At 32.5% G+C, this 25652-nt stretch overlaps 1 protein-coding gene across 1 annotated transcript in view; it reads left to right on the top strand.

The window, feature by feature from the left end:
- The first annotated feature begins 5138 nt into the window (after positions 1-5138).
- Positions 5139-25652, top strand: part of LRP1B (LDL receptor related protein 1B) — a 2378573-nt gene continuing 2358059 nt past the window's right edge. Inside the window, exon 1 of the mRNA XM_031963676.1 lies at positions 5139-5448. Within this exon, the coding sequence (XP_031819536.1) occupies positions 5268-5448 (181 nt within the window). The 5' untranslated portion in view covers positions 5139-5267. The remainder of the gene's footprint in view (positions 5449-25652) is intronic.

The following is a 25652-nucleotide window of genomic DNA, read 5'->3' as shown; positions in this document are numbered from 1 at the left end:
TAAAGGACAATTTCCACATGTACAAAGGATGGGAAGAAGTTCCATGCTTTATTCGTTTCTACCTTATCTATATCTAGCAATGCTACTTAGTCACAAACTTTAAATGTGAAGGAAAGCAATTCAAAATTTGCCTTTTGAGATAAGTTTGGAAGTCAGTATAAAGAAAAGAAGTTCATAAAAAATAGTTTTGTTCTTTCAAGTAGTCCAATAAGATTGGACAAGTAAAGAATCCTTTCCTCTCCTCTTTCAAGAATTTATCAAAAAGCTTTCAGAGAAAATCTGGAATAGTCAAATCTATATTAAAAGTCTATGTTTCCCTCTTTAAAAGCTATAACTGGCTATCTGTAGTAGTTGTCAATCATCTGATGATGTAGTATATACATCTATGAGCATTTAGACATTAATTATACCAAGGTAAAACTGAGATTTATGTTGAGAGGGCAAATTGTGATAGAAAACATTGTAGAGTGACATTTTAAGGAAGTGTAGGACTTCATTTGTTTGGAAATGTTTCTACTTTTCAGGTTTAATTAGATAATTACATCACACTCCATTTTCCCCATTCTGACAAACCACTGAATACATTACAATTTGCATATATTAAAGCTGTATCAGTTTTGGATGCCAAAACCAATTTCAACTATCCCAGTTGGTATGTACATACCAATCCATTACACCAAACTTAGGGAGCATTACTGTTTAAGATAGACATGTGCTCAGAATCCCTAGTTTGACAAATGAAAATAACGTGTAATTCCATAAATCTGAAATTTTCCTTTGTAGATTTTCTCTGAAATGAATACACTACTATTTCAAAATGCGGAATTCAGATAATTTTAATTTTAGTTTCTCTCTCTCCTTTCTTTAATTTTCTCCAATTTAAACTTTCATTTTCCTCTATCAATGCTATCTGGCAACTTCTTTGTCTGGGGAGGCAGGATAGAGCACCTAAATGCCTTTGCAATTGCTGCCAATATTTTCCCCTACAACATTCTTTGGCAAACTCTTTTCATATATATTGCTTTCATGATATTCTTTCAACCTTAGTACATGCAGTAGAAAGGCCACTTTAAACCTATTATTTACAGGTATGCAACAGGTAAGATGCTGCTATTGGTAGTAACAAACCATTCAAGGAAAACAATTCAGTTTAGGCAGATCATTTTTTTCAATTGTAATCACATCATTGTTAAGACATCATCCTTATTGCTAATGTTAGAATTGCTGCTGGCTGATAATTAATATTCTTATGTTGTTCTAAAGCAGAAAGTAAGAATGATTGGATCTACTTTGTTTAATTTATCTCAATAAGATATTTCATAATATTCTATAGCTTGATGAATTAATTTATTTAACTTGTCAGTGTTAATAACTTTGATTAGGATGAAGAAGTTGTAATGTGCTATTGGAACAAACATCCTGAACAGTACCTCTAGATTTTTCTTTTTATCAATAGCTCACTGTTAATTTCTTATTTAATTACAATCATTGTGATGAGAGATGGAAATAATTCCAGAGACACTTAAGACATTCTTTTCCTTTTACCAAAATATAATCATCTCAATCTTATTTATATCACAATGAGATAAAATGAATCATTCAAAAAGGCAAAAATAAATTTCCTGACTATTGAACTTGAGCTTGGCTAATGGCTTACTTCTTTTATTGAAGTTCACAAAAGAATATTTTTCTAGATAAGTCAATCTTAGAAGGACATGTACTAAATACGAATAGTCTAATATTGCCTTTATTTGGGTATGAGTTAAATGACTTCAATTCATTATTAAACACAATTTCTTAAATTTTAATTTACTATTATTTTTAGAGTTAGAAGTGATGTCTATTTGCTCAGTTTAGGGGGAAGTAGCATGATACATAGCTGACTTCAAAGCTATTCAATACCCTTTAACTTTGATTGTGAAACCCTAGCAAAGTCATTTAACCTCATACTTTAGGCCATTATCTAATATTATAAGGTGCAAAAAATATTGTAAGCCTGTGTTGGAAGGCTTCTCCTTGGAAGTTCTCTACATGGATGAAATTATACACTATTACCCACACATAGACACACACACACACACACACACACACACACACACACACAGAGAGAGAGAGAGAGAGAGAGAGAGAGAGAGAAGAGGAAAAAGAAGAAGGAAGAGCAATAGGAGGAAAAGGAAGAGGGAAAGAAGGAGGAGGAACAGGAGGAGGAGGAGAAAAGAAAAAATGATGAAATCACAGGTTCATTATTTATTTAAAATTTAACCAATGAGTTGGATATAGGGAATGCCTGTAGTCCCTGTTGGTAGATTTCTTGAGTTATAGTTCTGAGATCAAGTAGAGCTAAAAGTCACTCAGTTGATCACACTAAGTTCAATACCACTATGCTAAGTCCAGAGAATAGAGCTGACAGGCTGTTGAACTGGTCCAGGATTGGAAAAACAAGCATCCAAGTGCATTAAAGCTTCTTTCAGAATATGTATTAAGATTAGACTGTGAGTAACCATTGTACTTCCTGTCTAGGCAAGATAGATATATTACCTAACAAAAGTATAATAATTGTGCATAATATCATAATATTATAATATCACTACCTCTGCCTCTTTTACTATTAATACCAACAATAATAACAACAATAACAATACTCCCTGTTATGTGGCATCTTAAATTTAACAGTTTTATTCACATTTTTTTAAATCACTTCCAATGTCAAATATAAAATCCTATCTTTGGTGTTCAAATTCTTTCAAAATTCATCCTCTCCAAACCCCAAAAACTTTCTAGTATTATTCTACGTTATTTACCACCATTTAGTCTTTAGTACAGTGACACTGGTCTTTTTGTTTTCCCATGAACATGACATTATCTCTCAGTTCTGGATATTTTCTCTGGATGTACCAAATTACCAGAATTTTATCCCTTCTCAAATCCTCTTCCTAGCTCCTCAGACTTCCTTCAAGTCCCACCTAAAGCCTCATCTTCTACAAGGAGACTTTCAAAAATTCTCTTTATTTTAATACCATCCCTCTTTCAATTAGTTCTCTTCATTCTGCATATAGCTTGTTTGTACAAATTTGTCTACTTGTTATCTCCTCTCTTAGATTGTGAATTCCTCAGAAACAGAAGCTATCTATTGCATCTTTTTTAGTCCCAAGGTTTGGCATTATGCCTGACACATAGTAATCACTTTGTAAATGCTTTATGATTGATCCCCATAATACCCTTTTGAGGTAGACATGTCTTATTTGCTGTGAACTCTTCCCCATTAGAATGTTTTAAAAATATGCTCTCATATTCATATCAAAAGTGCATTTTTAGCCATTACTAATGGGTCCCATGATCTTAAAAAAACTATAATTAAAAGTAGCATTTTTTTTGTCTCAGTAGCATATGTTTTAAAAACTAAGAATTTATCATCATCATTATATAGCACTACTATAAGCTCTGTATCACTCATGTATGTCTATTTCACACATAATATGAATTATATTTTCATTTCTTATATATTATATTTATATGTGTATATATACATATAGAGACATAAGAGAGACAGAGACAGAGACAGAGTTTTTATACACAAAGTAATCATAAATAAGGATATGTCTATAGATTAATAGCAATTATAAATGAGGAAATATTACATTATGTAGTTATTTCCCTAAACTTTTCAAGTTTTTCTGTGGCTCCTTCTAGTTTTATGACTTTAAGTCATCTAAAGTTTTTTAAATCATCTAAAAAGTTTCCTTGGTAGTCTATTCTTTTCCACAACTAGTTCAAGGTTCCATCTTTGGATTAACACAGCACATGAATATAATCTTAATTTTTTTCTCTAATATTTAAATTTTTTTCCTGTTGTTTTAGTTTATTTTAATATTTTCCCTTATTTTCCTTATCACCTTCCAGATTTTCAAACTTTGGTGTAATGTTATTGTTCCATTTTTATGCTAGACAATATAAAAATAGTGAAGAGTTCATTGAAGAAAGTATCACCTTAATATTGTTGAGATATTTAAACTCTTTGCTCATTTGGCATAAAGAAATCTAAAATTTGGAAAGTTTGATAAACATGTACCTATCTACCAAGCCCCACTGTACATTTAAGACTTAATTTATGGCATTGCTTAATATACCAATGATTCATTTTAATGGGGTTTATAGCAATTTTTTAAAATCATGGAATTAAATGAAAGAAAGATATATAACAATGGGAATATTTTGGATCTTGGGTTGACTGTTAGAAAAAGACAAACACAATGCCAAGTGTTCCTTGCCAATTTTTTGACTATTGCTTATTTATAGAAACCAATAGGTGGCTGGCTCTATGTTTATGCCTTTAAACAGTGGTTAATGTCTTGAATGTTATACACACATAAAGTCCATGCATGGCCACATACATATATGAATACATACATTCACACATGTGTATATGTATATTTACATATGTATACACCCACATACATATATTGCTGAGTCACTGAATTAAGCTTCTCTGCCTGTAGGGCTAATTGGAGGTAAAAGTTAAAAGAGTATTTTACAAAGCGTTTTAATTACTTCTTTAGTAGGGGAAACCATTTGCCTAAGAGAAGGCTTAAGTTAGCTTACTGCTCCTCCTTTTCAAGAATGACGCTTCCACTAGAAAAAAAGAGACAGATCTACTTCCAGAAGAGAGAGCCTTTGGATGATCTAGCTGATAATTCCGAGCTGGCTGCTAAATGTGGAGCAGAGAGGCTGGCTTGTTCAATCCAATGCAGAAATTTCCCCCTTTTCTAAATACCCAAATCCCCATAGAACGGCGTGGAGTTACTTTCCCTTCAAGGAGACGCGAATAATTGTGATTTGTAGTGCTTTCAGTTTGCGGTGGTATTTTCCTGTTGTGTTAAATGCCTCTTACTAAGTAATAGATGTGATTTATGTGGACAGCAAAGGGGTGTATGGTAGATTCTGTGATTAATCAGTGAATTCCCATCCTCTGGCATCTCTCACTGCCCCTCTTGCGTGATGTAAGATCAGACGTACTCTGCATTGAAAAGTCAAGACACACAAGCGGCTCACACGCACATACACACACACACACACACACACACACTCGCTCGCTCTCTTTCTCTCTCTCTCTCTCTCTCTCTCTCTCTCTCTCTCACACACACACACACACACACACACACAGAGTCACATACACACACATCCATAGACCTTCCAAATCCTGCCGAAGGCAGGGAGAAGGTAGACGGGCTGGGCTCATTTAGCAGAAGAATTTCCAGTGACATTTGTAAATGACGCTGCTCCATTCCGGGCTCAGTACTGCTGCCGCTGCCTGGCCGAGAGTGCAGCCAAGCAACCCTGAGCGCAGGCTGCCTTACCCGGCAACAACAATGTCTGAGTTTCTCTTAGCCTTAGTCACAATCTCGGGATTATTACCTATTGCTAAGGTGCTGACCGTGGGAGCCGATCGAGGTAAGGAAAATACTTTATTATGATTTCCTTCCCCTGTCTTCTGGTCTCTCGCCCCGCTTTCCTACTAGGGCTATGTTAAGGAAGAAGTGATTGGGAAACTTGGGTCCTGCAGCCCCACTGCACGGGACACGGTATGCTAAGGTGCACATTCTTCTTCTTCTTTTTTAATATGTGTGTTTGTATGTGTGCATATATATATATATATATATATATATATATATATATATATTTTTATCTTTTCTTCCTCGCATCCCCTTCCTCTTAGCAAGAACGAGGGTTTCAAAACCAGGTGTCCGAGACGGGAAGCTCTAGAAGTCTTTCTCTTTTTTAAAGGATTTCCCCCCCTGTCCTTTAAAAACACACACATACACACACACACACATACACATTTCTGATTTTGCCCAGTTGAGAGCGTGTGGACCTTTCAGCTCATTGCCACCCGTGCACCCGAACGCTGCAGATGTTAGCATCAGATTTCCGCGTCTTAAAGAAGCTCCCTTCGCTGCTTATTGCTAAACCAGGCTGATGCTCTGCAAGTCTTTGAGTGCTCTCCAGCCTTCATAGGTTAGGAGCTTCTGTGCGCTTCTCTCCTTAACTTATTACTACATTTTGAACTTCCTTACCTGCTACAACCAACCTTTGTGGGAAGGGGAAAAACGCGAGCTGATGACAGCCTCGCGTCCTTTTCCTGCAGTATTAGTGGAACAGACTTCCCAGAGAGATTTATATCTCCGAGATAGGGAGCAATTGCTCTTAAAGCCCAGCTGGGGGAAAAAAAAAGCACCGCTAGAATGGTTCCTAAACTTCTGGCCCCCTTTTTTTGTATGTTGGAGCTTGGCAACATAGCCTTCTCTATTACCTTGAGATGCCAAACTCACTGGATAGTGCAGTGGCTTTCCTGTCTGGCATTTTGTTGTTGCTTTAGATCCAATAGCCTATGAGTAGTCCAAGTTTCGGCGTGGGGGAAGGGGAAATGAGAGCAGAATAAAGGTGGACTCTGTAAAACTTTCTATCTGGAAAGCCAAGAATCTTTGTGGAAGTTTGATAACCGTTGGCAAATAGAAGAGTTAAAAAAAAAAAAAGCAAGCATCATATTTGGGAGTGTTTGTGATAGTAGTGGTTAACTACTAAGTTGCAGAATAGGATAACATACATCTAATACTTGATCATTAAAGGGATCTCTTGTAATGACTGATAATAGTGAGGTTTTTTTTTTTATAATTAGAAAAAGAGATAATGGCAAGCAAAAAGGGAAAATGTAGCATTGAATGATCTAATAACTGTGTTGTATAAAGGCAATTATACATTGACTAAAATTTATTACTTCATTACAAGAAAAAACACAGGCATTAATTGTGATGATTCTATCCAACTTGCTGTTCCCATCCAGAGCTTAAAGAGTTTATAACATATTCACACGTTACATTCACTGTGTCCAGTAATAAGCTTAGCATGAATTCCTTCAAGATACATGACATGTTATTTTACATCTGTTAATAATGGTCTGTTTATTTTCTTTAAAAAAATCTCTGAAACATTGCAAAATTATTTCATCTCTGGATTACAGCCTCTGAACTTGTTTTAACTTGTTTTGGACTTGATTTGGAAACAGGACACTAACGTGCTAATGAGGATATGGACCAATGCTTTTACCTTAAAATAAGCTTCAAAATTGTAAATATCAGGCATCTATTTTTCCTAGGAAATCTGTTGGAAAGTAGATCAAAGCTAGGTATTAGAATGAAGTTTGTTTTTCTCACTCCAAATTTTATCTTCTAAACAAACAAGCAAATAAAAAGAGAAGGAATTAGCAGACATTTATTTTTGGACTGTTTATGATTGAGTCTTACATTGAGAAAGATTTCGTCTTATTGAGATAAGGAATTTGGTTCTTATAAGAATATGGCTGTTTCCTGGGTGATGGGGATGAATGTCTGTAGAGATCAAGAATTAATTAAAAAAAAAAAAAAAGTTAAACTAGTTGAGCTTTAATGGACTAAAAAAGTTAAGTGCTTTCTTTTACCTATGAAACTAAAAGCTTTGGATACTTTTGTATTTATATTCTTGTATGTATTTGTGCACCAAGAAAATCTGATATATAGGCATCTATGTATATGTGTGTATGCATGTAGGCACACATAGAGAGAGATAGATATATGTATGTATACATAAATATGCACACACATAGGTTACCTTTGTAGCTGAAAGACAAGATAAATGATTATTTATACGTCTATAGTTCATGCAATTACCTGATGTTTAAAGAACCTGTTATTTTTGTCTAAAAGTCATGTATTGTACCATTGTATAGCCAAGTCAAATGCATTTGAATGAGTAAAAATCATCAAAAATTGATTATTTTGGCATAGTTATCTGCTATACTTGAACTCCTAAGCCTGTTAGAAAGGAACACAATATCACTAATCAGCTAATTATTAGAACAAAAGAGAATGGGTCATATAGAATGGTAGAATCTGACTGGTTTTAAAGGGGCAAATAGTTCAAGTTCAGCATGACATATGGCAATCAGAAAACCTGAAGCTATAAGAAGACAGACTCAAGAAAGAGGTGAATGAGCTATAACTTATTGAACAGGCTTATTATACCCATTGCCTTTTAGAAACAGATCAGACACCTGGCTATCCTGAAATACCCATGAATTTTCAATGAGAGAACATGTATATATAACAGAGAACTTGTAGCCTTTCTCATGCTAAGTATATATTGCTCAATGGCAAGTTTACTAAACTTTTTTTAAATTAAAAAAAGTCAACATTACTGTCAATCTGATGTTTTGCTTAGTCTCTGTGCAAATTTGTAAGCATGAGTTCTGATATCTTGTAAAGCTATACTTGAAATTCTGTGGCATAATTGTATTTTTTAATGTCTTCTAATTAAAGATTTCTGCTTACTTTTTTCAGTTATGTTGGTTCCAAAAAGGGGTTAAAGGATAAAAAAGGAAGTATTGCTCATTATCAAATCTGGTTAGACTATATCACTTCTTAAAGAGATCATTGTAAATCATACCAGTCAAAAGAGATGAATAAATCAGTTTCACTTAGAATCAATCAATTCATCACCATAATGCCATATATCAAAGCGCTGTTTAATCAAAATTAAAACTTAAAAGATATAATGTTTAAAACTATTATTGTTCTTGAAAGAAGAGAAACTGAAGAAGGTTCCACTAGTATGCATTCTCAGTTCTTAGATCTGATAATGTCTGATATGTCAAAGGCTGATTACTACTTGGATTTTTTTTCTATGTCTTATTGAATCCAGGAGAATGAGCTAGAAATTCATATAAATACATATATAGTTTTCTTACATGGATTTAAACTTATCAGATGTTCTCTTACTAATTTAGACTCTACAGCCTCTCAGTGCTTTGTTTCAGCCTCTTTAGATTTCATGTATGTTAAGCTGTGTAACAAAGTAAAGAGAAAAGGGAAAGGAGAAAGAAAATTGAGAGAAGGTTAAGAGTAGAAAATATAATGGCTGGGGTAGAGAATCATAGAACCTCAAGTAAAAGACAAGAGTTGGGAAAGAATGTGAATGAAATAACAACAATAAAAAGAAGCAGTTTGTTAAGAGGTAAGAAAAAGTTTTTTCCAGCCAAAAGGATCATTTCTAAAAAATAAAATAAGAGTGATTTTGATATAACTTCACAATCAAAATCACTTAAGAAACTTTGCAGAGCCATGATCATTTTGATGGTTCTTCCCTACAAATATGGTAAAATATAAACAAAGTTCTATCAGTGAAAAATGTACAGGCACATTTTAGTCTGATTAAATTTTAACCAATAATGGCAACATTTGGTTAAGAGAAGCCTAAAAAAATTCAAGTGTCTTCAAACAATAATCTTAGAGAGTGGAGTATAGATCTGGAAGACAAACAAACAACAACAACAAAAGATCATATTATACTTAGGAAGGAATGCTGCCTTTTGAATGCTATCTGCATTCAGCTAGAAATCATGAAACTATTCTTAGTCTGCAAAATATCTTGGGCAAGATATAACAAACACCCTGAGAATAGTTTTCTTTTTTTATTTTGTCTCATAGCACACTTAATTTTATTTTTGTCATGCAGGAGTTCTATAAAGTTACGCTCCATTTAAAATTATGTTTTTTGAGTACACAGAAATGTAACTTGGCCCTTTAAATGATTACCGGTTATTACATGAAATATATAATATCTTTAAACAGCCTAATTTTAAAATACTTCTCATATTTATGTTTCTATTATCAATACTTTCATCTAGTGTGAAATGTATCCATCTATTACTTTTACAACTTCAGCTGTTTTTCTGGTGAAAGTGGATTATGTATGTAATAGTATAAACTAGAAGTATTGATAGATAAATCTATCTTTGTGTCTGTCTGTCAAAACAATTCTCTTTTCAAAGGAAGTACTGTTTTCATTCCAGATAGGAACATTCAAACAGAATAGAGGAATTTATACTTAAAATCAAATGTGCCAACATGATGTCATCAGTTAATAGTCATGTTTTACCACTTAAATAAGACCAACTGTAACATTACATATATAACTTTTCTTTCCTTCCTCCCTCCCTTCCTTCCTCCCTTCCTTCCTTCTTCCATCCCTTCCTTCCTCCCTTCCTTCCTCCCTCCCTTCCTTCCTTTTTTCCTTCCTTTCTTCCTTCCTTGCTCCCTCTCTCTCTTCCTCCCTCCTTCTCTCTCTGCTCTCTCTCTCTTATCTCTCTCTCTCTCTCTCTTGCTCTGTCTCTCTGTTTCTGTCTGTCTCTCTCTTGCTTTGTCTCTCTGTTTCTGTCTCTCTCTCTCTCTGTCTGTGTCTGCCTCTCTCTGTCTCTGTCTCTCAACTTTAGTCCAATTCTGTGGCTAACATTCTGGAAAACATAGAATTATTTTTTTCATGAAAAGCTTTATGTGTATAAACATATATAACTTTATATATATATATATATATATATGGCACATAAGTGTATAAACATGTATAAATATAAAATCACATTTATTATTCATGTTCATTTTTTTCTGCAGTTACAACATTAAAAAAACTGTGACACTGAATAAGTTAGTCTTTTTGAATGTGCTTATCATTCAATAATTGTGCTGATTATAAGTTTTTTAGGCCTTTTTCTAGTTTCACCATTATCTCCCTAGGAAATGAAACATCAGTATTTATCTCAGAATTGTATCAAAAGTTGCCTTAGATTAGGAAAAGAGAGTGGGGAAAAATAGAATTTCTAACAGAAAAGACAAAAACAAACAAACAAAAAACCAAACCTGGACAAGTCACTTAAATTCTGTGAGCCTCAGCTCGCATACATCCTCCTATACATAATGAAATAATTTGATTAGATGATTTCTAAGGTCTCATATAGCTCTATAACCTGTGGGCCCTGCTTTCATTAAACAAACAAGCAAAAAAAAGTTTTCTTAACTGAACTTATCAGAATGTAAATATTCTTTCTTCAAGACAGATTGTCTGAAATTGAACATTTCGCCAGTGAGGTACCTACAAGTAGACATAAAACTTTCTACTCTGTTATTAAACAGAAATAATAAAATTAACAATACCAGAAAAGTAGCTGTCATCAGGTCATCATGACATTTCCCAATTGTTTTGTTTTGTGAAAAAAAAAGTCATTTTATTTCCCTAAGCATTTTCTTTTCCTAAGAAGGTATTTATTATCTCCAGAGGTTAAATACAACAGAAAAGAAGAAAGAAAGCTGAGGACTTTTTGAAAAAAGAAAGGAAGTCTGAGTAATTGCCCAATGTCAATGAAAATTCTTGACATATGAATGAGTAGTGTAAATATGGTACTACTTCCTCCATTTCAAGGTGGCTTGTGCTTATTAAAAAAAAAAAACCCACAATGTTTTATAAGTGATTTTGTATATAAAGCTTTATGATCTGACATAAAAATCTGAATCTATTAATCTCAGTACTATTAGATAGGGAAGAAAATTTTTAAAAAAGAAAAATGTAGCAAAAGAATATATAAAGCATTTTAAGGATCATGGAGGAAGTTTTATATTATTACATATATTTAGAGCTACAAAAAATCTTAGAAGTGATCCAATCCAACTTCTTCATTTTGTAGTTGATGAAAAAAAGGAAATGAGGAAACTGAGGTATAGAGAGGTTGAAACCTTTTTGCCTTACAACAGACAGGCAAATATATATATTTTAATTGTAACATGATTTTACATAATTCTATTTAATATATTCTATACCAATAGATTTAAGCTGATATCTTTCTTTCTAATAAAAACAAATTTGCTCTTCTCTTTCTAGTAGCATTGTGAAAACCTATTTCTGTTCAGATACAATCAGGACTTCAAGCAGCAGAGATATAGGCAGTTATTTTCAACCTACTACTAATGTGAGGGATGTAGAAGACCCTTACCCAAAATGACTACTCAGAAATCATTCACTAGAAAGAAGAAAAGTTTATTAAAACCTCCAGAGGATGAGCTGTCCCATCACGAGATAAAAAAGAGAAAGCTCATGGTAGGAGAGCTAAAGATTTAGTAAAGATATACAGCTTTTATAGGTTCTGTTATAAAGGATTACATCATAAATTGGGGAACATTGAGAAACAGGTGCCCTCTTCCCCTAATTGAATATTAAACATTGGTGCCAAAGGCAGATTAGAACGGAATACTTTGTTTCCCAGGTTCCAAGAGGAATCATCCATCAAACCTTCAAACTTTAGATTACTGAGCTGATGGCATTTAATAATCTAAATATTGATAACATTGAACAAGGATAAATGTCATCATCTCTGGTTAAGTAAATATGTTTATAGCTGGCCAAGGCTCAAGTAAATATGAGCCTGTACATATTATACAGGTCATAGGGGAAACACAGAAATAATGAAAGTTAAATACAGAAAAATAATTCATATATTCCTGTAAGTTCTTCTCCTTATCTCTCTATTCCACACACTAAGAACCTTATTTTTAAAGTTATTTTCCAAATCTCTCTCAGAAACATTTTCTCATTTGATTATCAAAATAATCCAGTAGGGTAGGCAAGACAGTTGTCAATATTGCCCATTTTAAAATGAAGAAATACAAACTCAGAATAGGTAAGTGACTTTCCCAACCTATACACATAGTTTTGTGGTCCAGTAGAACTCATATTAAAAGAAAAGAAAAGAAAACAAAACAAAACAAAACAAAAATCCTCCTTGTCCTATGTTCTTTCAGTTCCATCATAATGCATGATTTGTATATAAACATACTTGTTTTGATTTGTATTAACTTATTAGCAATATTGTTAGCTTGAAATAACTGGCTTTTAAAATTTCAAGGTGCTAGCTATTAATTTATTAATTCATGCAAAATTACACATAGAGTCACATGTATTTTATGAAGAAATCACAAACTACATCAATCAGCTGTTATCACTGACTTTGCTATAAGAACAAATGTTTTGTTTTTTGATATTTCCTAACATATTGGGTAACTTGAATTTTTTACTAAGTTTTAGTTTCAGTTAATATTTACTTTGAACTTAGATCTAACTTAGAATAAAAATGTTTCCAATCCGGATATACTGTTGTATCTTCTTTTGTTTTTGTTCTTGTATTTTTTTTTTTTTTGCTTGTATGTCTATTTTGGTCTTGACTAGTAACTGGAGAGAACTGTTGGTATGAAGACTTATTCTACAAATGAAGATAAATAGATGGTCAATGTAGTTACAGCTTGAGATATAATCTCAGCATGTGATGAAGCTAGAATGTCTTAGAAACAATGCTTGAACCCGTCTTCCTGATTTTAAGGCATGTATTCTTTCAGTTGTGTTATACTGTCTAACCTGTTAGTAAATAGACTCAGGAAAATGTGTTCATCACTTATGAACCTATTTCATATTGTTTTACTGGTTTTAATTTAACCTTTTTCTTTTATTAATGAAAAGAAAAATATAAAAAATTCAGAATTTCTCTTAATTCAGTTTAGAGATTAAGTCAGTAAAATGATAGGATGGATAACAAAGAATTTCATTGTGCTATTAAATGAATTACAATTACTTTTATGTGTACCTGTGTCAAAATATTTTGAATATGCCTAATGGTGATAAACATATGACCACAACATTTGATATTTAGATACATCTAGTTGTGATATTTCTGTTGATTTCAGACCCATTTAATATCTCATAAATTTCATTTGCCAAAATAGTCAACACTTAATGTGAATGATTTTATTCAATTGCCACTCTTTCTTTGTTTAATAGTCCAATTCTGAAAATTTAGAATTTCTCTTAAACTAATTAGGTCCTATGCTATGTAATATATATATATATATATATATATATATATATATATATATGAAATAATTTTCATCCCTGATCAAAATATGAAGAATTAATAAACTGTTCCAATATTTGAACATCTTTCTTTCTGTTTAATCTCACTGCTTCCTGACTACTCTTAAAATATAGTTATATTTAGATATGTGCATATGTATCCATGATATATAATATTGCTTTTTTCTTTTTAGCACATCACCTTAAGTGAAATGCTTTTCAGATGCTATTTCTTCCAACTTAGTTAAATAGCATACACTGAATGAAGAAGAAAGTTTGCCTTGGTAAGAACCACATATTATACTTTATCTTGCAATGCATTCTTATTATCAGTTGGACATCTCTGCCTAAGTTACATATACTTCATTGTCCTGAATGGCTTAGTCTTCAAACTAAAGAGGGGTATTGTTGAAATGCAGTCTCATTTTGACAGAAAGAATGAATTTCTTTTTTGGGGGGAAGATCAAGGTATCATTAGAGACCGCTCTTTTTTCATTCTTAGTATCAACAGGAAATTCCTTCCCAACTTTTGCACATTTCTTTGACTTATCTTCTAGCTATACTAGACTGCTTAACTTTTTAAGTAAAAATATGTAATTCCTTGAGAACTTCACAACCGCTGAGTTTTTCTTTAACGAAAACTTGGAAGCTTCGCTTTTTCTTCTTGCAATGAACAAAGAAAACTAAAAAGGGTAGGGAGAGAGAAAAGTTGCTATAATTATGTTGCTTTGAGAAATACTGGGATAAATTGAATAAATTGTAAGAAAATACAATAAGTGTAATCTCCATGAGCTGACAATTTTTGGACGATCCCCTCCTTAATTGTGCTGCAATGCTATCCTGCAAAGACAGACAAAGAATCTATAGCAATAAAAGTTGACATTGATATTTTACCAAGGCTTTCTGCTCACATAAAGTGCTTGAAGTGCCTGGACTATCTAGTTAAGAAAGTAAATTTCTATATAAAATATCTGGATTGTCTTTGTGTGTGTGTGTGTGTGTGTGTGTGTGTGTGTGTGTGTGTTTTCCCTAAAGACTTCCATTCTCATTCACTTCTCTTAGTTGAAAAGTAATCCTGGAGCTCAGTATTCCATTTCTGGATGCCCTCCATTTACATACGAGTTCCTAAATTCTTCTCCTTTTTGTTCTTTCTTAGTATTTTTTCTTTTTTTCTAACTAAACATAACTAAATAAAATTTTCCTAACTAAGCATATATTTGGTTGTTAGTATAAATGTGCATACATGCACAAACATATGCACAGCAAAATCTTGAAGGACAGGAATTGTCGATTTTGTTTTCTTTTTAAATTTATAGCTTCTATAGTTTTTAAGTGTTTAATAAATGTTTACTGAATTGAAAATAATTGCCTAATTTTTTCATAATAAATAATAAAAGTAGAAGTATTAGTAAATTTAAATTTCACTATTATTTATCTTTGTGGTTTGTTTTAGGAGTAGCAGCATCTTTAGGCTATGGCAGATTTAAAGAGAATAGATGATTAGGTTGCAATAATTATGACTATTTGTCTTTGACATGTCTTTCACATGTATTCTTCATGGTCAAGTTAGCTTTGCAACAACTTGAGTTTGGTGAGTCATTTACAACAAAAGATTTTTCATTTTAATTTAATTAAATTTTTTCAAATTTTTTTAATAGCCTTTTATTTACAGGTTATATGCATGGATAACTTTACAGCATTAACAATTGCCAAACCTCTTGTTCCAATTTTTCACCTCTTACCCCCCACCCCCTCCCCTAGATGGCAGGATGACAGTAGATGTTAAATACATTAAAATATAAATTAGATACACAATAAGTATACATGACCAAATCATTATTTTGCTGTATAAAAAGAATCAGACTCTGAAATATTGTACAATTAGCTTGTAAAGGAAATCAAAAATGCAGGTGGGCATAAATATAGGGATTGGGAATTCAATGTAATGGTTTTTAGTTATCTCCCAAAGTTCTTTCTCTGGGCATAGTTGGTTCAGTTCATTACTGCTCCATTGGAAATGATTTGGTTGATCTCGTTGCTGAGGATGGTCAGGTCCATCAAAACTGGTCATCATATAGTATTGTTATTGAAGTATATAATGATCTCTTGGTCCCGCTCATTTCACTCAGCATCAGTTCATGTAAGTCTCTCCAGGCCTTTCTGAAATCATCCTGTTGGTCATTTCTTACAGAAAAATAATATTCCATAATATTCATATACCACAATTTATTCAGCCATTCTCCAACTGATGGACATCCATTCAGTTTCCAGTTTCTAGCCACTACAAAAAGGGCTGCCACAAACATTCGTGCACATACAGGTCCCTTTCCCTTCTCTATAATCTCTTTGGGATATAAGCCCAGTAGTAACACTGCTGGATCAAAGGGTATGCACAGTTTGATAACTTTTTGAGCATAGTTCCAAACTACTCTCCAAAATGGTTGGATTCGTTCACAACTCCACTAACAATGCATCAATGTCCCAGTTTTCCCACATCCCCTCCAACAATCATCATTATTTTTTCCTGTCATCTTAGCCAATCTGACAGGTGTGTAGTGGTATCTTAGAGTTGTCTTAATTTGCATTTCTCTGATTAATAATGACTTGGAGCATCTTTTCATATGACTAGAAATAGTTTCAATTTCTTCATCTGAGAATTGTCTGTTCATATCCTTTGACCATTTTTCAATTGGAGAATGGCTTGATTTTTTATAAATTAGAGTTAATTCTCTATATATTTTGGAAATGTCATTTTAATTTTAAAAGGGATGAAGTCAAATGGTAGATAAATAGACAGACAGACCAACAGATAGATAGATAGATACATGAGTTTAGAATCTTTGATAGGGGCATTTCTTTGTAGTCAAGAAGATCTGGATTCATGCCCCTTTCTAACAAATATTAGCTATTTGACAATAGACAAAACACAGTTACTTAGTGCCCAAGAAATTCTCCATAACTATAAATTACACACCTTGCTAATCTACATCATTTGAGGGAATTTTCTATAAAGAATTCCTTACAAACTTGAAACTCTTGAAACTGAGTGAATGCCCCTTAGTTGGGGAATGGTTGAATATGTCATGGTATATGAATATAATTGTATATTATTGTTTTATAATAATCAATCCCCAGAATGATTTCAGAAAGGCCTGGAGAGATTACACAAAGTGGTACAAAGTGAAAAAAGTAGAACCAAGAGAGCATTGTACACAGAAATAACAGGACTATGAAATGACCAATTCTTATTGATCTCATTCTTTTCAACAATAAATTGTTTCAGAACAATTCCAATAGATTTGTGATGGAGAGAGTTATCTGGATCCAGAAAGAGGATTATGAGGACTGAATGTGGATCATAACATAATATTTTTACCTTTTTGTTGTTGTTTGCTTGCTTTTATTTCAATCTCATTTGATTTCCCTTTTTGATCTGATTTTTCTTGTGCAGCATGACAAATGTAAAAATATATTTCAAAGAATTTCATATGTTTAATCTGTAATGGATTATTTACTGTTATAATGAAATTTTAGGGAAGGGGAGTGGGAGGAAAGGAGAGAAAAATTTAGAACACAAAGTTATGCAAGGGTGAATGTTGGAAACTATCTTTGCATATATTTTGAAAATAAAAAGCGATTACTAAAAATTAAAAAAGAAAGAATCTCCTATAAAGAGAAAATAATACAACTAAATTAAATGAAAAAAAACATATTTTCTTTCTTTTCCTTTTTGTTTTGCAACATAAATTATCACAATGGTTCATTAGGTTCTTGACTTTGAGCTTTTGGGGACATTGTCTCTTCCAGGAACATTAGATTTAAAATAAAAGTATACATATATATTTAAATTCAAGACTGTGATACTTAAAAGTAATACAATCTGGTCAAGTCATAGAACCTTGTTAATCTAGGTTTTTTTAATCTGTAAAATGGGGATGATATATCTACATTTCCTATTACATGGGATTTTAGGAAAAGGTACTTCTTAAAACTTTAAGAGATTTATAAATGAGTTATTATTTTATTGAGAGATCATTGTTGTATAGTGAAAGGAGCAATGAATTTTCCATCACTAAAAAATGTTTATATCATGAGTCACCAACTTACTACTTAGTGCCATGAACAAATCATTTAACCTTTCTGGACCTAAATTCTTCCTCCTTCAATTTGAAGAGCTAGACTGGGTAATCTTGAATGATAGCTTCTCTTTTTCAACGTAAGAAAGAGTTATCCTTTTTCCCCCGTGGAGCCTTAAAATTATGAGATAAAGGGTTGGTGTCACAGTAAGTTTATAAATTATATAATATTATTGCAAGAAGGGACTTCAGAGATCTCCTAGTCTAATCCCTTCATTTTTCATATGAAGAAATTGAATTACTGAAAGGTGAAATTATTAGCCCCAATTCATATAGTTTTTACTGACAGAGCTAGTAGTTCCTGTGTTCTAGAAGAGGTTTCTTTTTATTAAACCTACTGTCTCACAGTCAGAGAAATGGAGCTGCTGTTAGTTTCAAAATCTGTTTATGGGGCTTACTATATGGGCTTGATTAGTACTGAAAAAAACCCAGAGAAGAGAGATGGATAAATATATAAGATATAAAAGATATATTCTCATATGAATGATATTTAATTGAGGTTCCACCCAGACTCTTACGAAACTCATATGCTACATTAGGGTACTGTTCTTCACTATCTGTTCCTTATATCTTCAACACAGCCTTTATTTCTCTTCTTGCAACTCTAGAAATTCCTGTTTGGTTTTAAAGCTAATGTTGTCCTGCTTAGAATATGCTTGGTTAATAACCTTCCCCACCAACTCATATTAATCAGGTGTTGGCTTTTTCAGATTTCTTCTCCTATCATTTAGATAGGACAATTCACTTAGTGCTTCTGGGAACTCTTGCCTTCAGGAAGAGCTGACTGAAAGCATCAAAAAAAGAAGGTAGTAATTCCATTTAAGTTATTCTTTCATAGTTGTTAAATAATTGCCATAGTTAATGCTGAAAAGAGTTTATTTCTTTTTATTTTCAAAGATACATTTATTAATAACATAAAGTAAGATTATTTTCAGAAGATAAAAAGTAAAAATTAATATTTAAAATGCCAAGGTAGTGTATGGATACAGAACATTTCACCCAATATATTTCATAAGGAAAGGACTTACACGGACATGCAGTTTTCATATATAACTTATAGAAATCTATGTACAAATTAAATTTGTAAGTTAAAATGCCTATTTTTCATTTCTGTTGTCAGAAAACTCTTTGAAAATACATTTTCGCAGTCATTTCAATATTATAATTAAAATTTTGCATAGAATCCTACACAAATACCTGATGAAAAAGAAAAGGTTAAATAAGCAACATGATATGCTTATCAAACCACAGTCAAGTTAGGTCCTGAGTAAAATATTTGAAGTTAAGAGATTTTTCTCTGATATTTATTGTGGCTTCTTGCTACAAACTGGTTGACTGTCTACTTAAACAGAAGGGTGCCAACAAGTTTCAAAATAAATTAATCTGAGTAATTGAAAACAACAGGAATTAGAAGGTTATTTGTATATTGTGAATGTGAGGCATGGTTTGTGTGCCTCAGCCTAAAACTATTTACTACACAATAAGATATTGAGTTCACACTTCGTTTTCATTATTATTTCTGTCTTTCTATCTATCTATTTGTTTATTTATTAGTTTATTTATTTGTTTTTATCTCAAAGAGAACATGAGGGGAGGATTGTGCTAGGCCACAGAAAATTATTAATGTTTCAGTTGAAATAAAATAATATGTAAATAAAGTTTTGTCAGCTGGAATAAGAGATTCTTGGGCAGTAGTTTCTATGACCCACTGGGACAGAGTTAGAATATTTTGTAAAAAGCCAAGGAAAATAAACAAAGCTTATTTAGATAGCAGTTAAACTGGTGAGACATCTGAAAAATCTTGCAATGACAAGAAAGCTTCTTATGAATAAATTCTTTTCCTAAATATTGAAATTACTTGAGTGCACCCAGATTTAGAGATAAAGACCCAAGAGGATTAACAAAACTGTAGTCTGAATGAAATTAAGTAGTAATGATTCTATCCTTATATTCCAAACTAAATTATTTACTTCCTATCTAAGCCAAGATTCAGTTCACTGTGCTAATAAAGATATTGGCATTCTTTTAATTTAGAAGAAATTCTTGAAAAAAATTACATTTAGCATCTGTTTATTTTCTTTTCAAGAAAAATATTTCTCCAGCTATATCTCAGAGAAAAACAATACTGGTGCTTCACTTAGATTCACAATAAACTAATCACAATCACTTATTAAATACCTATTGTATGTCAGATATTGTGCTGTATACCACCGATATACTGGTAAAATAGTTATAGATATCATGAAATGACATATAAATGCATGACAGAAAACAAAAATAAATATAGAACATATAGTTATTTTCTGGAATAGAATAAAAGACCAGTAGGTTGGAAATCAGGCTATAATTTTCTCAAAACAAAAAAGTAGTGAGTTGTTATTGTCACAGTTAATAAATGGCATAAGGGAGATTTGAAGTGCTCTGACTTTTAACACTAAGACTAATGGGTTGTGTATTAAGCCCACAGAGCTTCCTTCCCCAAGAAAATTTTTAATTATAAACTTTAACATGTTTCATGGAATCACTAGTTCACTAACAAGTCTGCCAGGAGAATATAATTTTGGGGCTTTAAAATATACAATATAACGAAGTAATATCAGGATTAAGTTCTCAAAATAGTAGGATAAATTACACATGTGTGAAAACCTATGTTCAAATTATGACTCGGCTGATTAGTTACCTCTGTCACATTGTGCAATTCACTGTCAATCAACTTCCCTGAACTTCAGTTTCTTCCATTGTAAAATGAAGGGCTTGCACTAAGTGACCTTTGAATTCTCTTTTGGTTCCAAATATGCAGTTCTATGACTTTTTCCATCATCTAAAGATCTTCCAGGAAATTCCCTTCACCCAGCCAGTTATCCAGGAAGAAAGGTTAGGGAGAAAGAAAACCAAAGTTCTATTCCTTATGGTTCTATAGAGGTTTAAAGAGATTTGGTCCAAACTGGGACTTGGGGCAGTAAATGTCAATGAAAGTTAAGCAGATAACCAAATTCCCTTAATAATGATTAGAAAATATTATGCTGATGATTTCAGTCAGCTCTACCCCTCCAGGAGCCTTTCAAAATAGATTGCAACACGAAAAAACAAAGCCATCAGATTGAATCAACATTGTTGTGATGTACAATGATTATTGAAATGCTATAGAAAGAAAAAAAAAGCAAAGGAAATATATAGAATGAAGAGAAGATGTGATTAGTAGCAAATTTTCAAGTTGAGACTAAATCCATCTTTCCTTTTGTTGGGGAAAGCCAACTGTGTATAATATTCTGTTCAACCATTTATAAGTTTTATATCTATCTTGCATTTAGGAATTAATGTAGCTAGGTATTAAATGCTGACTAGGCTTAAAAATAAACAAAACCAAAACACACATATGTCTTTACTTCTTCAGAAAAGTTTCATTAGAAATATTTTCAAATTCTCACAAAATATATTTTCGATCATCAAATATAATTTCTGGTAGATATAAATACCTATAATATCTATTTCAGAGTTGCTATAAGGATCAAATAAGATAGCACCAAATCAGATAATATGCAAAGCTTTTCAAATAATGAAGTATTGTGTTAATGTAAGCTATTATTATATATTGCATAATCTATGTTATTACACTTATAAAGTAATCACAGAAATAGATTTGGTGAGAATTTAAATGATAAAGACCATCAAGAAGCCTGCCTCTCCCCAAACTGCATCCCTGCAGCTTTTACATATGCAAAAGTGTGAAGGGGTGGATGGAGTACTCTCCTAGCCATGAAGAAAATATGCCTTCAAGCTTTGCTTCCGACACACTTTAGTTATGGAATCATGGAAAGTACCTTCAGTTCTCAAGCCCCAGGCAATTCTCTAGGAATCGAAATTACAAATAACTCGCCAATTTGGATATATGGGTGTTAACTTACACAAATTATAATGACATATTCAGACAAAGAAAACAAAAGATTGTGTAAATATCCACAAAATGAATTTGTATATTTGTGTGTTAATACATATCTGTGTTTCTATAGATATGTTTGTGTGCATGTATTTGTTTATATATATTTCCTTGTGTATATACACAGAGAGGGAGAGGCATGCACAAACCTACGACTAGGTATAATGTACATTTCCTTATATGCATATAGGAGGGATGGGGGGGAGAGAGAGAAAAAGAGAGAGAGAGAGAGGGTGGGGGAGAGGTAGAGAGAAAGAAGAGAGAAAGAAAGAGGGAGAGGGAGGGAAGGAGACAGAGACAGAAAGACAGATGCACACAGATAATACTACATATCTCTTCTAATACCTTTTTTGACAAATTTGTTTATGTAAGTATATATGTGTGTGTGTGTATACATATGCACACACATATATTATATATATAATCAGCACCTGTGGTTTTCATTCATGTAATCTGGGAATTCTTTTCACTGATACAAATTGACAACTCATTTGTAATTTAAAGCTTTAATTGCTTATGATACTGAGAAAATAACTGATTTATATGTGGTCCCTTAGCTTATATATGTCAAAGACATGATTTGAATTCATGTCTTTCTTGTTCTAAGGTACATGCTTTATTTAGCACATTGTGTATCTCATGTTTTACAAATATAATTTCACCATTTCTTTATTATTGTTATAAGCAATAAGTAGAGTTAGCCCCCAAATTTCCACCGAGCCTAGAGTAATTTGAAAGAACTTTAAAACAGATGATAAGAGTTAATGTTTACAATCAGTATGCTGGTTGGGGGTCCTACTTAATTAGGAACTTAGGTCACTTTATACTAGATGAAATTCCTATAACAAATTCAAAATCAATTACTATAAAATACTTCAAGACAATTAATATTTATTGAAATATATCTCAGAATACCATGAACCAGAATTGCAGGACATTGAAAAGATGGAATCTTTCCTGTTAAGGAATTGATGATCTAATTCTGTGAAGACAATTCATCATAGACATAGATAAGTTACAATGAAGGTGTGTATTGTTGGATTTTAATGTCAATCATGGGCCATGGAGTTTATATCAATTTGCCTTTAGTAGAACAGAACCAAGCACTACAATGATAATATACTATATGATATGTACATGATAATATGCTCCTACTTCATCTCAAAGAGAAGACATTATAGAAATGTCTGTGGTTAAGAATTCCTAATTATCAAACTCCTTTAAACCTGCAGTCAAGAGACAATCATATCTTAGAAAAAAAGCAGGAGAATTAGCAAAGAGCTTTAAAATTTCATTCTTTGGATACTGGTAAATCACTTTTCCTCCCCTCCTTTGCCATTATTCTTTTCCAACTAGTGGGTTTTCTGTTTAAAACTTATTACAAAGGTGTTTAAGACCTTACTGAAGTTCAGCCTAGTCATTGCTCCTAATTAACTCCAGCTAAATATAACCACATGAAACCAAAGAACTATTGATTCAGATTCATGTTGGGTGTTTCATTGAATGCTCTTTTAATTTTTATTGGGAGAGACAGAGAAACAGAGAAATACAGAGATAGAAACAGAGAGAGGGAGACAGAGAGAGGGGGGGGGGAGAGAGGTGAACCACTGATATGACCATCAGAATAGCTTCCAATAATAGCATTAGTAAAATACAGGAGAATAGCTAGCTGGAAAGCAATTCAACACCCATATTGCATTTTTAACAACTTAATACATTTTAGGAAATGATCCATCTGAAAGGCATTATGGCACACTGAGAAAAACTGTACACTGGGAACCAGAAGTGGGCTCTATTCCCAGCTCTGCCACTGACTCACTCTTTGTCCTTGGGCAAGTCACTTAACCCCTCTCTTTCTCTTTCTTTCCTGATAGAATGAAGAGAATAATGCATGAAAGGCTCCCACCTCACTAGGATGTGGTTAGTTTGAATTTCCCAATATATGAAGGGCTCTTTTTGTCCTCATTCAGAATTATTGATTTTTTTTCTTAGCAAATTATTGAATAGAAAGGTTTCAATAGTGTAAGTCTAAAGCAAAGTGAAAAGAAATATCTATTTTATGACATAAAATTATACCATTTCTCAATTAACCACTGCATAGGGCTTAAAGATTTCTATATTATATTATAGGTACCCCATAGCTATATAAGATATAGATATAATGTATAGCTAGATATAAACATATATCTTACATAGACTTAAAGAGCCTCTCTGTCTCCACATAAGCATAGATATGTGTATACACACATACATTTGTGTGTTCATATGTGTGCATGTGTGTGTGTGTGTGATACTGGTTATAAAGTTAATCTCCAATTGCCCTTGAATAGAACAACACCTAGACTCGGTATTGATAAGTCCCTTCTACTCTATCTGAAAGAGGATCCATTATAGAAGTATCAGCAGCAAGAATAATCAATTATCAAACTCCTTTAAATCTGCAGGCCATAGACAAAGATATCATTAAAAAAAACCAAATACTTCTTTAGAAACTTGATACATGCACACACATATATATACAAATATATATATATATATATATATATATGTGTAGAGTTACACATATGCATATATCTGTGCATACATATATGCATATCTTTCTATCTTAACTAATTTTTCCATAAGACAATCAACATATGGATTGAGTATCTACAATGTACTTTATACTATGAAGAAAATGGAAATAATTAGACATAAATTTCAGGTTTCTGTTCTTGGTCTATTCTGTCTAGGAATCCTAGACAAATTAAATAATTTCATAACTCTATTAAACTCCTATCTATACAGGATCAAGTGTTAAAATAGTGCCCTTCATTTTTATTTTTCATTTTTTTCATTTTTATTGGGAAAGTAAAATCATAGTGCCCGTTAGTTTATGGTTTCAGAGGTCAAAGAATGGAATGGTCAATGTGGCTTGTAATAGTTCAGAATGTCTTCTAAGGGAAAGGACATGAATTGTTTTTTGAAGAACTGATGAACTTGTTCCATAAAAAAAAAAAAAAAAAAAAAAAAACTAAAAACAACTACCTACAGCAGCACTGAATGGCACAGATCATTGTGAAACTTATTTTAAGAGAAAAAGACTACATACACACATACATATACATATATGTATATACATACATTGTATGTGTGTGTATGCACAAAGTAATTTAATTGACTTATGAATTCAAAGTATCAACAAGCATAAAGCAATTATTTGTGGGAAATACTTTACTAAGCATTGAGATACAAAGAAAACCCTAAATTATAGTACTTGATCTCAATGAATTGTATTCCAATAGAAATACATACATCACATATGCATACAGTCACATATACACATAAATGTAAATATATACATACCCACATATACACTGTGTACACATTCACATCAACAGAGCCCATTTCCCCCAATTATATTCCCCAAAGAGGAAAAGATTCTAAACATTGGCGATGAAGAATGATAGAAAGCATGATGAGTAAAGTCATCTAAAGAATCTATACACAATGAATTGAGTCTTGAAATAAACCAATGAGTAGTGGTGACTTCAGATTAAACACACACACACACGCACACACACACACCATTAACTATGGACAGGCACACAGAATTTACATCTGCTATACAGAGCCATCCAGGTAGGTATAATAGAAATATGTGAGGAGTAACTTAAGATCAGAAGCCATTTCATTTCTCCCATCTCACTTGCTTTATATTCCCAGAAGACAGTACAATTTGTGGCACATTTTAGTTGTTTAATAAATGCATGCTGATTTTACTTGAAAGAGAAAACCACCTTTGTATCCCTCTCTATCTGATGGAAAAATCAGTGATACTAACC

The sequence above is a fragment of the Sarcophilus harrisii genome, chromosome 3, assembly GCF_902635505.1.
Source record: "Sarcophilus harrisii chromosome 3, mSarHar1.11, whole genome shotgun sequence".
Lineage (NCBI taxonomy): Eukaryota > Metazoa > Chordata > Mammalia > Dasyuromorphia > Dasyuridae > Sarcophilus > Sarcophilus harrisii.
The sequence above is the reverse complement of the archived record's forward strand: the minus strand, read 5'-3'. Positions and strand labels throughout refer to the sequence as shown.